Below are 15,421 nucleotides of genomic sequence, written 5' to 3'. Positions count from 1 at the left end.
CCCATATATTTGCCTATAAAATTCAAAGAAATAGGTTTTTTTTAAAGCTTAAAAAACATATCAGAGATTATCATTGTATATTAAAGTTTAAACTAGCTATAAATGGGAAGCTAGTCCTTTGGATCCATCACAATGCACCAAATTGAGGGAGGTAGTACTATTCTTCCACATTTTAAAATAATTGAACATTGATGCCTTGAACCACTAAGCAATGTAGCTTGAAATGAAATAAATTACAAATTGCATAAGGAGAAATCCTGCTCTAACCAAGCAAACTACTCAGCTGCTCTCACACCATTTCCCATGTAACTCCACTCCTAATAGAGTAAGTCAGGCCTATCAATTCTCCAGAGTGGGAAAAATCACCTTAGACTGGAAGTAATCAAAGGAAGCTTCTGGGAGATGGGACTGATTTGAACCTAACTTGGATGATGACCATTCTAAGAAAGGAATTATGGAAAAACAGCAGCTTTTGGCTGATCTGCAGGTGTAAGGATATACCACTGGATAGGCTCCCAGTATCAGCAGTAATTCCCTTAACAAGTTTTGCAAAGCTGCAAATGTCATTTCTACTTTCTGGGCCTTTATTCACCTGTAAAGTGAGGAAGTTGGATCAGATGAGCTTTAAGGTTTTTTCCAGTTCTAAAATCTCATGGTTCTATAACATTTGAGGGACTTATTCCAAGACCATGGACAAATTACCAATATGGAATAGCATTGTGATAATCAACAAAGCTTCTTTCAAATGATTAAGGAAGGAAGGAAACAAGTATTTACTATGTACCTACTATGTGTCAAGAGATTTACAAATATTACCTTATTTGATCTTCACAACAACTCTGATAGGTAGGTGCTATTATTATCCTCATTTTATTTTTGAGGAAATTGAGGCAAACAGAGGTTAAGTGACTTGCCCAGGATCACATAGCTATTAAGTGTGTAAGGCTGCATTTGAACTAAGGTCTTTATGACTGCCACCTAACTGCCTAATGAAGAGAGGTTCTGACTGATTATACAAATATACCTTACCATATGATCAATTTAACTGACACTTTAAATGTTTCTATAACTCTCTGGGATCCTTGGAAGGTTGGATGTAATGTTTCCCTATATGCAAATGAACTTTACTATTTCATTGCAATACTTACATTGCACAACACATTATTGATAATAATTCCACAACCTATTTTAATCATTCTCTCTAAATCCAATAAAGCTCTCTGCATTTTAAAAGTAATAAAGTCCTATTTTTACTCTCCCATGAAATTTTATAAAAATGTATTTTTATAAAACATCTTATAAAGCATTTAAAAGAGTATTTTTTACACATCTATTGTGATTGTCACCTAGATGGGAGCCAAAATATTTTGACATGATAAGCTAACATTAATAGTTTCCCATGTTAAATTCATGGAGTTGAATCATTTTAATTTAACCTGTATCTTGTTCCAGGTTTCCTCTGTCTCTCACAGATATTAATCAAGCCAGCTGGTACTCATAACTCTTTTGAGGACCTTGTGAGGCAACAAATTAAATGGATGGGCAGAACTAATATTACGTTCTTCCCCACATCAAGCTAAAATATGCTTTCCAATAATTTTCACTTCCTGTCTCCAATTTTGCCTTCTGGGATTACGTAGATTCTGTTTAGTCCTTTCCCCTTATGATAGCTCTTTAACTATCTCAAGGCAGAGATTACTTTCTCCCCTTTCCTTCTCACAACCTTTCACCCACCCCTCCCTGCCACAGTCTCTTTTCAAGGCCAAATATCACCAATTTCCTTCATCATTTCTAATAAGACATAATTTATAGTACCCTCTTCATCCTGATCACCCACCCGTAGAAACTCCCTAATTTGTCAATTTCTACTTTAAAGTTTGATGCTCAGAACTGATTGGGTAGAAGGGGATCATTACTGCCTCATGATCTGACTACTAGATCTTAATCAACAAAGCTTCCATGACTTTCTGTACCAATTTTCTTACAACTAATACTTATTGGTTGGGTATCTGTGTTTTCCCAACATAAATGAACTTTATAATTATTCCTGCTGAATTTCAACTCTTTTTTTTTTTTTAAATTTAGGTCATATTTTAATCTCATGCACAACTACATTGGCATTATATGTGGTGTTGTACAACTTCCTCTCCCTCTCATATGTTTATTAAAAAAATTGTCTCATCTGTCATTCAAAGTAAAGGTAGATTAAAGTTAAAGATCAAATGAGAATACTGTATATATAAAGCACTTTGTAAACTTTCAAGTGTGGGTAATAATAGATTGATGATGGTGATAGTAACTGATCTGTTGCTTTGTCAAAATCTTTTTTTGTTTTTACTTTTCATGTTTAACCCATGATCCAAAAGGAGACCAATAAGTTATTTTTTGTTTTTGTTTTGGTGTTGTTACTTCATTATGGGGAAACTCCCTCTACCAATGAAGATTAGTTAATTCATTTGTAATTTACAGCCTTAGAGAGCCCTCTGGGTGCACTGAAGGGCTACAAGACATGCCCAGGTACCAAAGATAATCAATAGCAAAAGCAGACCTTAAGTCAGCTCTTCCCTACTCTAAGGCTAGTGAGCCACTGTCTCTGATTATAATTATATGTAGAATAATAAGTATCACTGTCAAATCAGATTAAATCACAGCTATTATCATATAGGTAAAGGCAATACATTTTAAAAAAAACTAAATTGTGGTTTTATACTGGAACAACGTAACTGCTAAAATCGAAATTCCTTTAAATCTATTTTTATCTTGAGACATTTATCATCAATCACTTATTGAGTATTTAATATTTGCAAGGCACTTGAACTAGGTTGGAGATACCAAGAGTTTTAAGATCCAATCTTTGCTTTCCAGTTTATTATACAGTGAGAAGATATTACATCTATCTGAAAAGATAAATGGTAATGGAGAGAGCAGCCAGTCACAAGTATCAAATGACGTCCCAGTAACACTGAAGGTGTTTATTCCAACTTATTCACACAGGGCTAACATATTTTATTTCATGACATGGAGATTCCAACAGTTTTCATGATCTGAAGGTCAATGGATAGGGCTTTCAATTCAACAAATATCTAGAAAGCACTTGATGTGTTCAAGGCACCGTGCATTGCACCAAAGACGAAGGAAGATAATACTTATGCTTTAAAAAAGAAGGAAAGGAAGAAAGAAAAAGAAAAGAAAAGGAAGGGGAAAAGAAAGAAAGGAAAGGAAAGAAAGGAAGGAAAGGAAAGGAAAGGAAAGGAAAGGAAAGGAAAGGAAAGGAAAGGAAAGGAAAGGAAAGAAAAGGAAAGGAAAGGAAAGGAAACGAAAAGGAAAGGAAAGGAAAGGAAAGGAAAGGAAAGGAAAGGAAAGGAAAGGAAAGGGAAAAAAAAGGAAAGGAAAGGTGGAAAAAAGGGGGGGAGTTAATCCTTATTTGCTTTTCAAAACAGGGACACCAGTTCAGGATGACTGCATTTAATTGATGATGTTGGGCATCCCTAAAGTGTGTACTTGCGTAAAGAGTATCTTGTGTAAAGAAGCCTGAAAAACAGTACAAACTCCACATATCCAACATACCCACCAAGGATGGATAATCATTTCCAACAGCAAATTCTGGGAAATGTTACTTCAGCAGTCATCATATGTGACCATGTATTCCGCTCAATTATATGGGCCCGCAACCAGCCAGTGAACAATATTATGCGGTCACAGAGTCTCGAGCGTTTCCCCTCCCGCACTTTTGTAATGGCTCTATCCTAGGGTCACAGAATCTGGAGTTTCTCCGTCGTAGTTACGTTCTAATTCCTGGAACTATGGGTTTGAAACCAAGGTAAAACCTAAAGGAGTTCTGGAGGTAGAATTTCCTCCCACTTTAGACCTAGTGGCCCTGCAGGTATGATTGTATCTACCCAAGAGGAACAGAAACAGTTTCACGTAGAAACTACACAGCAGTCTCTGTCATTTGTCAATGAAGGCCGGCACGAGGTTTCAACCCATACTTCGAGGCTAATCTGCCGAAGTCCTACAGCTGCCCACAGGGTGGGTAAGCAGGAAGTGGCAGAGGGAGAGGAATCTGGCTTTCTCACACTTTGGACAGTGGAATATAGAGGGAAAAGACTGGGAGGGCTACAGCCCAGCCACCACGTCAGACCAGAAACTATAAGTTCTAATCCGTTTACCGAGCCGGCGGATTTACCGACATTACTAGCATAATCCATTTACCAAGATAAAGCTTTCAGGGAGAAGTACAATAAGGGCTCTTCTCTCTCGCTCTGGATCCTAAAGACCAGACCCCAAATCTCTTTTAGTTCCCAGGCTGGGAATGCGAGCCTCAAAGTTACTCTCTCCTCCTAACGCAGAAGGTCTAATCTTGAGCCTTCCTACTCACCAGAACCCCCACTGCCATTGCCATAGCCCAGGCTATGGCCAATTTCACTTGAACTCGAGTTCCTACAGTCTTTTTCCAGGCTAGAAGGGCCTTTTTTTTCTATCGTAACTCAACCAAAGTAGACCTGCGAATACACAAGAAATTCCCCGGGCAATTCACACACCTTCATTCAGTGGTTTAGTACTTAAAAAGCGACAGTGAAAGCTGGGGTAGCAAAGGAGAAACGGAAAGGATTTCGGTTACTAAATGGCCAATACAACCTAGTCTTCGAAGAAACAATATGTCCAAAACAGATCTTAATTTGGGGCATAAAAGCTTCATTGAGAGTTCAATCCCCTTTTTCTTTTAACCTGCTGAGTAAAAGGCTAATTATCAGACACTAGATTCTCTAGTCAAGGCTGTTCACCAAATAAATTAACCTTAGGTGCGTTTCTTTTGTTTTCCAGGCTTAAATATAGTAGTCAACCATTTACTGTTCTTTCTGCTCCGGCCTTTTAAATACTAAACCACCACCAACATATTCCTCTTTCTTTTAGAACAACCAACTAACATGAACTCTAAAAAAGTCGCAGCATTTCTGAACCAGAGATGGAGCACAGGGCAAAGAGCTTCATACTCTTCAAGACCTGGGTTCTAATCTCAGCTCCTAACATTTCCTAGCCGTATAATCGGACTGTCACTTTACCTCAGTGCGCTTCGCTTTCTTCATCCGTAGAACGTGGATAATACTTTTTCGGCGGGCTATTTGGGGGTCAGGTGAAGGTAAAAAGGCGGTGTGTGAAATGTGAGCTATTTTGATGGCACAGCAGGTAACACAGCCCCTTAATCATCTACTCCAGAGGTATCACACACTCCTGAGTGCGGTCCGAATCGGATTAAATGCAAGTAGGAAATATTTAACAAAATAAATAAAAATACAATAGAACACACAACATTAATGTATGGTTTTCTAAGTCAACTGCGGTCTGCAGGGATTCTTAAATACGGTTTAGTGGCCCCCGTTTCTATGTTTGACACTGCGAATATACTCTACCACCACAAAGGTAAACTAAGGCAGAGAAGGGCAGACCTTTCTCGGAGTCACAGTAATTAACATGAGCACAGTGACGGAATCCTACGACTTCCCAGACTGTCAACTTAAAGTTTAACGCCCTCAGGGGCTGTGGTTTTAGCGGAAGGGTTCTTAAATTGACTTCCACTCTTTCCGAGGGCGTTTTCCCCACAAGTGCGTGTTAATTTGAGGGCAGGAAAAGCAGCTGCCGCACAGACGTGCCAGGCAACTTGGCCATCCTCCCTCCCCGCCCCTCACCAAATGGCGGAGAAAGACGTCGGCCAGCCCGGGCCAAAGTTTCCAAGGGAGTCCAGTCTGGGAGGCAAGAACAATGGAAAGAAAGGCCAGAAAGGTACTGCACCAACACACCATGGCTGTACCAGTAGCCCGCGTGGGTGAAAATTGGGGCACAGGGAAAATTCCCATCATAGTCCAGGTTCCGGTACTAGCTTCACGACCCATGGTCCAGAAGCTGTGTTTTAGTCAACAGAAACGCTTCTACAGAGCTCTGGAGGGGTGGTGATTTTGCTAGGTGAGAAACATTAATCTTTTGGTCCTTCTACGTCTGGCAGTCCCAGCATCTTGGGCAGAAGGAACCTTCCTGCCGCCGCTAGACTTAGTTCTTTTAAAGCGTGCTTTCCTAAGGCTCTCTGGATTGGCAGGAGTGACCTTGGAGACGCCTAGCCCAATCTATACTTCCCAGCCATAGAGATACTATTAGCACAGGGCTGGAGCTTAGTAGGCGCTTAATAAAGTTTTATATGGAATGTAATATGTAATAGCCCCATTTTACAGAGGGAGGAAACTGATACTCAGTGAAATTAAGCAATTTGTCCAGTGTCACTGGGCTGGGAATGGGGGAGGCTGGACTCGTTGGGTCAAGATATAAAATAGGCCTAGATCAAACCAGCAGCCTCCCTACTCCAAGCCCCGCCCTCTTTTAAAAAAATTTAATTGAAAATTTTTTTTACTGTGCCTCAGATGCATTTTCTTAATAATTACGCAATAATTTCTTCCCATTCATCCCCTTCCTTAAATTTATTCACTTAGGGAAGAGATGTGCTCCCTAAGATTTCGAGGAAAGAGAATGTGAAGGTAAGATATTCAAGTGTTGCTTTTCATGTATGACACTCATGGAGCCCAGACAACCATTCCTCTCCCAAAGGTAAAACTCAAACTTTCCCTTCCCAAAAAATCAAGTTCAATTTCATCGGTTGAAGAAACCTCCCCTCCTATCCCACTAAAAGAAGCTTCCTTCTTCAGCTCTCCTTTATAGTCCTTAGATAGCAAGTGGCCCTTAGACTCCCCCTTAGGGTCAACTTTTGGGAAACCCAGGTAGTGGACATTCCCCCTCTCCCCACGTCCTTTTAGAATGAGACCCTTGATCCCAGAGTGGAATCAGGTTAGAGAGGCCCTCAATATCCTTCTCAGTACGATGGGAAGTTGTAGACCAATTTTTAGATCCATTCTAGTTATCCCTACCAACTAGGAGGGAGATGAGCTCTGGTTTCTTAAGGCCTCTAATCCGTGGAATGGGTGCAATGGAAACCGGTTTGCAACGCAGGCAGCACCATCACTTTGCACTCACCTAGAGATTGGGATGTCTTGTAGCTGGGTTGGCCCGGCCCGGCAAGGTGTGCAGAACTGGCCCGTCAAAGGGTCCGGCGGAAGCTGCTGCGGCTGCGGCCCAAGATGCTCCCATGTCTGCAGCTGTCATGTAGGCTGCGGCGGCTGCAGCGGCTGCAGCGGGGTAAGGACTGGAATAAGAGCTCCCGAAGCTGGGCCGCCCGTACTGCTCGCGGCCTCCGAGGCCAGATGCGCCTCCAGCCCCGCCGGTGCTGTATGCGGCTGCCTCTCGGGCTGCGGCTGCTGCTGCAGCCGCCGCCAGAGAGCCAGTGGCTCCCGGGAAGGAGAAACGTGGTGACACTGGTGGGGGGGTGTAAGCGGCGCCCTCAGGCCCGGGCTGGCTCCAAGCCGGGCTGCCCTGCTGAGCGCCTGGCCCGCTCCCAGACGGGGCTGCCCCGGCGCTGCTACTAGAACTGCTCCCTCCTGGTCCGGACCCGGCCGCCCCGGATCCGCCTCCCTGAAGATAAGACAGGCCCAGCATGGACGACGGCACTCGGGGAGTGGGCACGTAGACTGGAGAGGAGGCGGCCCCGGCTCCATGCATGAAGGCTCCAGGCCCTCCGGTCTCATAAGCCCCGGGAGGGGGGCCGTGATTTGCCATGGCCAGGCTCTGGTACATTTCTGTGACGTCTACGAGCTCCCCTGTTCAAGTCCTCTTTTTCCTCTAAGAGTCAAAGATCAATTTCCCTTCAAAAAGAATCCACAAAAACGAAGTAGAGGAGGGGATGATGGTTAAAAAAAAATCGAAAAAACCTCAAATAATCCAACTAAGGTGATCAAAGTTCAAAAAAAATTATGATATTAAAATAAAATTTAAATCCAGTTTAGGACAGTGCCTTTGTTTATTGGTTTTCAATATCAAATTGAAGATTTGTCACCAGCGGACCAAGGAGGGCCTGAGGTAGGTAGAGCCTATGGGTCGAAGAAGGTGTCTTCAAGATTTTCCTGGTTTCTACCCCCCGGGGGAAAACCCAAGGGAGGAGAAAGTGCATGTAGGGAAGGAGTGTAGATAAATCCTTTTAGTTGCGCTGAATGGGGGTCTTGAAGCCTCTAGGTCCTCTGACCTCAAAGGGTTGCAGGTCTCCCGCCTTGGGCGGGGCCGGAGGCACCCCTCTGCCCAACTCGTGTCCAACGCTGCTGCCTGGGCTATCTCCTAGTGTTCTCACCGCTGCTGCCAACAGGACTCTCCTAATATCAGAGGGAGAAACAAGCAGAGGGAAAACCATCATCTTTGCGCACTATCCTTCCCCTCCTCCGCCGGCCTCCCGAAGCAATACAGAAAGATAGAAATTAAAAAGAAAAAAACCCCGAATCCCCCAATTTCTCAGTCTTAAGTTCAGTCCCCCCAGCATCCCGGAGCCGCGGGAGGGTCGGCTTTTGTCTTGTTAATGTGTCCAGCTCCAATACCCCGGAGTTCGGAGTTCGCTGATCCAGAATGCTAGCATTCAAAGGGATGTCTTCAGGTACAGCCCCGGGAGCGTTAACAACATACTAGGGCAACAGTCAGACCTAAAGATTTCATTTTTGTACTGGTTGATAGCGCTACGATTTTACTTCACAATTTTAATTGATTGATGGCGATTAGTTTTGACTCCACTATTTGTTCTTTCTATTTAAAGGCACTTCTTCTGACTTTTATTCCTGCCCCACTCTAAAACTGTTAAGGTAAGCTTCCTGTGGTTTCGGCTTCTAGTGAGAGGGGGACAGAATACAGTCTCTGGGTTCCCAAACTCCGGGAATAACCGTCGTCTCCCATCCCAGGCCCCCAGGCCTCAGCCAGCCCTTCTCTTCGCAAAGCTTTTTTTTTTTTCCTTGTACCATAAGAAAAGTCTCCGTGATGGCTTTGGGACGGGGCACAGGGGGAGAAAGGCATTTGTGTAACTAGATTCCAGAGAGATTTGTGGTGCTAACGCTAACCAGGTTTGTGGTCCGAACTTGAACTAAAGAGTCTGAAAGATCTGGGATTCGAATTATTAATTTTCCAAAGGTACAATAATTCTTGTGGTTATAAAAGACCACATACAGGAGTACTTAATCTTACAACACTAATTTGTTTGTTGTATTATACCAATTTATATAGAATTTTATAGCTGTAACAGAACTTAGAGATAATGAAACTGGGCCCCAGAGTGGTTAATTTGATTTGCCCCAGATTACACAGATACTATTTAATTCCACAAACAAATAATAGAACAATCTACATAAGGCCTCATTTATTTTCAGTCAGTGAATAAGCACTATGTTAGGCTCTGTGGATGGAAACAAAAAGAATCGATCGTTTTAAGTACAATAATAGATTTCCTAAAAATATGAACTAGTAGGAACATTATTACAGATATCCTAGGAAGCGTGTACATTGTATCGGATATGAAGTGCTATTTAAATAATCATTAGTTTACTCTAAGATATGGCAATAGAATCTGTGACATGGAAGCCCTAACTCTTTGTAAAAGCTGCTTGCAAAGATAACTCCTGCGGTTTAGAGAAAATGGAGTAGCACTAGGAACTTACTGGCACTTGGTCTGGATTGTTTATCGCTTTCCTTCAAGGCAGTCTTTCAATTCATTAGTGTTTCCCAAACTATCTGTCTCTTGGGTGTCAAAGTATAAGAAGTTTGGTTGAGAAGATAGGTACTAAGAATTTGATCTGGGGTCTTCAGCCCTCCCCCCACCCTTTTGAAATGAAGGAGAGAAATGAATGATTTCTGGGAATAAACTTGCAGGTTTATGGACCTTAGGACGCTTTTCGTTGGACACGTGATCCTGTCCATGTGGGTGGTTACTCCTTCTACTGCTTTCTCATCCTGGGAGGTTCATCCACCCATTATTAAATTTTAAATCAAGGACCTCAATTATTTGGGCATTTCTCTTGAAACTTCCAAAGTATGATAAATAATATTAAAAGAAATTACAGTTTTAAGATTTAAGTTTTGGGTAATTAGTAGAAAATCAAAGACCTTTTTTTCCCCACTGTACTTTAACACAATTTCTCCACACCCGCAGATGTGGATGCCATTTATGGAAGATCCATAATTCAACAAACTGATTTAGGTCTTTGTCTTTACCTCTCCTGTGTGACTATTCTTAGTGGCTTCATAGAGGAGGATTATTGAAACTATAGGAACAAGGAGGGGAATCACACCTACGGGCTTTTCAACCACTGCTTTGGGAAAGTGGACTCAGTTTGCATTTTACCCAGGACAATCATTTAGAGAGGAATATTTGTTTTAACGACAACAAATGAAATAAATATTTCTCTCTAAATAGAAAAGAAAAGAAAAATAAAGGCAAAATCAGGATAAGAGTGCCTGAAGTGTGAACCATGTCTCATCCAGGAAGCAGGAAGATTGATCCTGGTCCCATTTTTCTTCTCTCCTGTTTTCTGATTCTCTGAAGCAATCATTTCCCCAACATTCAGAGGTCAAAATAAACAACTTTCTTCCTCTAGAAATTAAATGATTTGTTCTATCATCTTTCCCACCTTCCCCATGGACTACAGGATAACAACTTTAGGGATAATTTTGTCCAGGGGCTTTGGCAGTCTGGTGAAGTTTATAGATTTTTCACAGAGCAATGTTTTTAAACGCACAAAATGAAATACATGGGGTGACAAAGGAAACCAATTACCTTGAAATAGTTATAAAACATATATATTTTTTTAAAGTTCAGGGACCTCAAATTTAGAACCCCTGAATCCAACCCTCTTAAGTTTTAAGATGAGGAAAGGGAAGCCCAGAGAGGTTAAGTAATTTTGCCCAAGGGTACACGAATAATCTTTTCATTTCTCGCTACCTCTAGTACCTACTCAAAAACAGCCATCACCCTTGATCTTTCTCATTGCTGCTCTCCTTTCCCAGTCTTCCTTTTCCTCCCCTAGAAATGACTTTACTCTTGACATGAGAGCACACAGGCATATGTACACATACTCTGGCTTACACAAACAGCTGCTTCAATCTACACAAATACACACGAAAGCAAACAGCCCTGAGATTCGAAAGTAGTGATGCCCCTGTAATCCCAGCTGTCATAAGTGCCCTCTCTCCACCAATCTTCTCTTCCCTACCCCCAAATCAGTCCTTTCTGTAGGAACACGCAAAATACTAAGAGCGAAGAAGGTTGTTTCTCCTCCCTTGCTCACTCTCCTAGCTCCCAGCCAAAGTACACACAGCCTTTTTAAAGTCTGACTGGAGTGCTTCACACTAGCTCCCCACCAGAGTGAATCTCCCGCCCAAAGCCAAGGGAGATAACGTCAGGGATTAGAGCAGATAACCAGAGGAGCAGAAACTGGAGGTGAGTGGGGGCGAATGTGCGTGAAAATTCCTCTTATCCCCCACCTCTAGTTCTCCTTTAGTTCCGCCCAAGAGTAATTTTGTGGAGATTGGCGGGGGTTGAGGAGTGGCGTGCCATGTGTATGTGTGTGTGTGTGTGTGTGTGTGTGTGTGTGTGACATTATCTTAGCTGTCAAGTAGGGTGGTGTGGAAGTGGGAAAAACCAGGGGACTAGAAGGGGACTTGTAGGTTTGCGGCTAGCGTACACCCGCATCCTGTCAAATTTGGGGTTACTGAAATATCCCTCCTCCACCAATATCAGTTAGAACTTTTGTTACCACACTAGGGCGAAAGCACCCGTTTGTGTGTGATCGCCCATTATGGTGAGGATGTCAGCATATCTCTCTGCAGGGTGCCCTTCGGTAGGTAGGTAGTGTACATAGCCAAAGGGTGCACACGTCTGCATATGTCTACGTGTGTATTTATTAACAAAATTCATCTGTGCGTTCTATCTACACGTCTTTATTTGGGAGTCGGTCGGGGGGTTGTTAAGTAGTGCAAATATGGAAGTGGGATTTTGAGCGTTGGGGGACGTTTTATGCATTGAAATACCTCCAAAGGGACCATAAACATCGCTCCAAAATGGTTCCCCAGATTTCTCAAATTTCGAATTAAAAATGCAAAGGGAACTCGAAAAACTAACTGGCTGGCTTAGAGGGCACTTTGAGAGAGGGTAATAACGGAGAGGGGGAGACAGTAAGTGGAGGGGAAGAGTAAGTGGCTTAGGAAAGGGTGCATTTCTACTTTTCCAGTCTTGTTCTACCCATCAGGAAAACTCGATTCGACTAAGCTCTAGCTTTTTGAAGGAAGAGGTGCGTATGGGAGGGGGGGAGGGGCGGGGAAGAAGGTAAGGAAAAATCTACAGACCTGTGAAGGGTGAGATCTTTCTCCTTGGTTGACGTACCCTGGGAGCTTTTGGAGAGTAGAGAGTCTGGGTCTGCCCGCGGCCCGCGGTGGGAACCCAAGACAGTGGGAGGCCTGGAAGTCTGGGGGATGAAGGGTTCTAGTTGTCAGCCTGCAGGCTTCCTCAGAGTACCTATCCCAGGGCTTCCAACGCCTTTCCTTCTCCGCCTCTCCTCACTCCCCCTCTCCCTACTTCTCAGATTGTGACTGGTTTGGTCTAGTCACGTGGCGGGGAGGAGGCGGGAGGTGCCTAGTATCGGTTGCACAGTCAGCTGGCCTCGGACTGTGATGCTGTTTAAAAAATACACACAGCAGGCAAAGTCCAGTTGGGGGGATCTCCGAGGGAAAGTCAAATATGTGCCTGGGACCGGCGGGGTTTGCGTTCAACACCAAGACGGACATTATTAGTGTTGATTATGCTTACTACCCTTACCTTCATTCTTATCAGACGTAGTCCCTATCTCTTGGCTTCCCCTAGTCAGCCTTTAAGCTTCTGGGATAGGGGCGAGGGGGCAGAAGGTGACTCTCCAGGAGCAGCTGTCTTGGGGTTGCGTGTCTGCAGATCACTACCAACTGTATGGTCTCTGAGGGCAGCTATATTACCTGACTTCCAACTGCCAGTGAATGAAGATAAGGAGGGAGGGAGGAAAGAATGTGTGTAACGTCGGAGGGTCCTTGGGAAATACTTTTTTCTTTCTTCCTAGCAGGCTGGAGAGACGCTAAGTCTAGATTCAGAGGAGGGAAAGAGAGGGGAGACAATTCCGGGGCTAATATATTCGCTGAAGACCCAAGCTCACCCTCTTCCGCAACTGATATACTTTAAATATTATATACGCACACTCACATATACACACACTTCCATAAAGGTGAATATACTTGTGAGCATATATACATTTATATTCACACACATTTGTTGATAGCATTTGCAAAACCTGAGTCCCTTCCATTCCTCCTCTTCCACTCTCCACATTTTCCCCCTTGGATTCCAGCGTGTTCCCCACTGTCACCAGCAAAGGTCCTGCTATTCATTGGGAGGCAGTTTTCCTGAGAAGGGGTGACGGGGGAGTGGGGATTGGGGTGGAGGAAGACTCCCCACCCCCACCCCTTGCTTCCCACTTTCCACTGCGCAGGTAAGTTTTGTCCTGGCGGCCGTAAGCGTCAATGATTCGGAGGCCCTCTGTGCTTAGGGGCGGAGAGCTGAATAGTCCCCTCAGACAGGTCTAAAGGTTAATAGAGCAATCACAAAGCCGGATTACCGCGTAAAAATAACCCCATCGATTAGCCCGCAGCCTTCGGCCCCAGATAACAGCGCAGATCAGGCTCTCACGCTTTTGGTTCAGCGTGGTATTCCAACCCCCCTCCCCCAACACACTTCTACCCAGAACAGCATCCCCAACCTTTTCCCTTCCTTCCCCACGCTGGCATAGCATCTCAGATTAGAGGGGAACAGGTTCTGGGCTGGGCTGTATCTGCTGGGTGGACGGTGGGTAGAAGGCAGGAAGTGTAGACGCCAGACTGAGACCAGTGCCGTTCCGGAGCGACAGGGGCAGAAAAGTCCCGCCACTGGGAAACTTTCCCGTTGGAAAGAGTCTCGCCTAGGGATTTGGAATTTTTATCTGGATTATGGATCTCTGTGTAGGCTGAGGTGAGAAACACACAACTTCCCAAGTCCAAAGCAGGTTTATTCATTTAAATTCTTAGATGGCTCTGGAGAAAGGAAGAGAAAGACTGAGGGGCGGGTGGAAAAGGTACAATTCTATGCAGCTCAGCTTCAAAGCTACCCAACACAAGGGGGAAAACCTGACAAGTGAAGGACAAGCAACTGCCTCAGCAGTTCTCGTGGTCTGTGTGTGTGTGTGTGTGTGTGTGTGTGTGTGTGTGTGTGTGTGTGTGTGTGTGTGTGTGTGTAGGGTTAGTGTGTGTGTGGGAAGGGATATCGTTCACATATTAAAGCGAAACTCCCGGTGTTTAAGTATTCTCCCTCGAAATCCGCTCACACTTCCGTTCATACTCCTGTAAGCCATGTCAATATGAGTACAGTGGCAAGTGTTTAAATTCTCAGATCAAGTTAAAACACTACTGGCACAGCTCCTGGCAGTTTGCAAGGCTCAGAGCTGAGAGCCTGGTCTGGGATTGGACGGGCTAAGTGATGGTCCAGCCCTGGGAGTCTACTCTTGCACGGTGGAGTAAAGGGCTCCTCCAGGTAATGAAACCGGCTAGAGTCGAGCAGAGTTGGGGCTACTCAAGCCAGTGCACTACCTTGAAGGTCCCAGAGGGTGGAGGTAGGTGAGTGGATGGGTGGCCACCTACCTGACAAGCCCCATGAGGCCAACCCAAAGTAAGGGAGGAGAAGGACACTGGGACCAAGACAGGCCCAGAAACTTGAGATGGCATTGGCCAAAAAGATACCCAGTCACTTCTAGTGCTTTTAGATTGGAAGGGGAAGGGGGGGGAGCAGCTGGGAGAGTTAGTGCTTAAACAATCAAAGCTCACTTTTAGAATTGTTGAATTTTGAGGGATAGGGCGTTATTGTCCCCCATAGTGGAAAAAATTTCAAAACGCTGCACCATTATTTCATGGCCTTCAACTTCCCCTCCCTCCAAGAAATTCTGGGGACTAAAAGAGAAATATTGCTGGAGAGAGGAGAGAGAACACTCTGTGTGTGTGTGTGTGTGTGTGTGTGTGTGTGTGTGTGTTGGTTAAATCCTTTCTTTGTAAAAGATGCTGATTTGTAACATAGAAAAGGCTTTGAGCACATTTTTTTTTTTACAGCTGCTGTCCTCACAGTAGTGCAGCACAGAGAAACTTGGGCATAGGGAAAGTTTGACAAGGTGGTTCTAACAGTCCTCTCCATCTTTAGTGTTCTACGAATTTATGGAATAAAAATGCCATGAGCTCTCCAGGAATCACCAAGCCTCTGGGATCCGATTGAAAGAGGATCCCTTCTGAGTTCATTGTTAGCAGCGGTGGTAAATCATCTCTCACGCCCTCCACAATAGGGGTGTGTGAGAGGGTAAGGATAAAGTCTATGGGCACAGGGGTTTAGAGTTCTGTGAGCCTCTGCCTGGTTCTAGGAAGACTGTGACTTTGCAGTGGATGAAACAGGACGGAGGATCTGGGAGCTGCCTTGTACAAC

General features: G+C 44.1%; 1 protein-coding gene across 1 annotated transcript in view; it reads right to left on the bottom strand.

Annotated features, from left to right (window-relative positions):
* GATA4 (GATA binding protein 4) overlaps positions 1 to 12,458 on the bottom strand; it is a 69,868-nt gene extending 57,410 nt beyond the window's left edge. The window contains 2 exon segments of the mRNA XM_078149735.1: positions 7,014 to 8,243; positions 12,250 to 12,458. Coding sequence (XP_078005861.1) covers positions 7,014 to 7,674 — 661 coding nt within the window. The 5' untranslated portion in view covers positions 7,675 to 8,243; positions 12,250 to 12,458.
* Positions 12,459 to 15,421: the final 2,963 nt, after the last annotated feature.

The sequence above is a fragment of the Phascolarctos cinereus genome, unplaced genomic scaffold, assembly GCF_003287225.1.
Source record: "Phascolarctos cinereus isolate Bilbo 61053 unplaced genomic scaffold, phaCin_HiC Scaffold_2;HRSCAF=192, whole genome shotgun sequence".
Classification (NCBI taxonomy): Eukaryota; Metazoa; Chordata; class Mammalia; order Diprotodontia; family Phascolarctidae; genus Phascolarctos; species Phascolarctos cinereus.
Note: the sequence above shows the minus strand (reverse complement) of the source record. Positions and strands in the feature narration are given on the sequence as shown.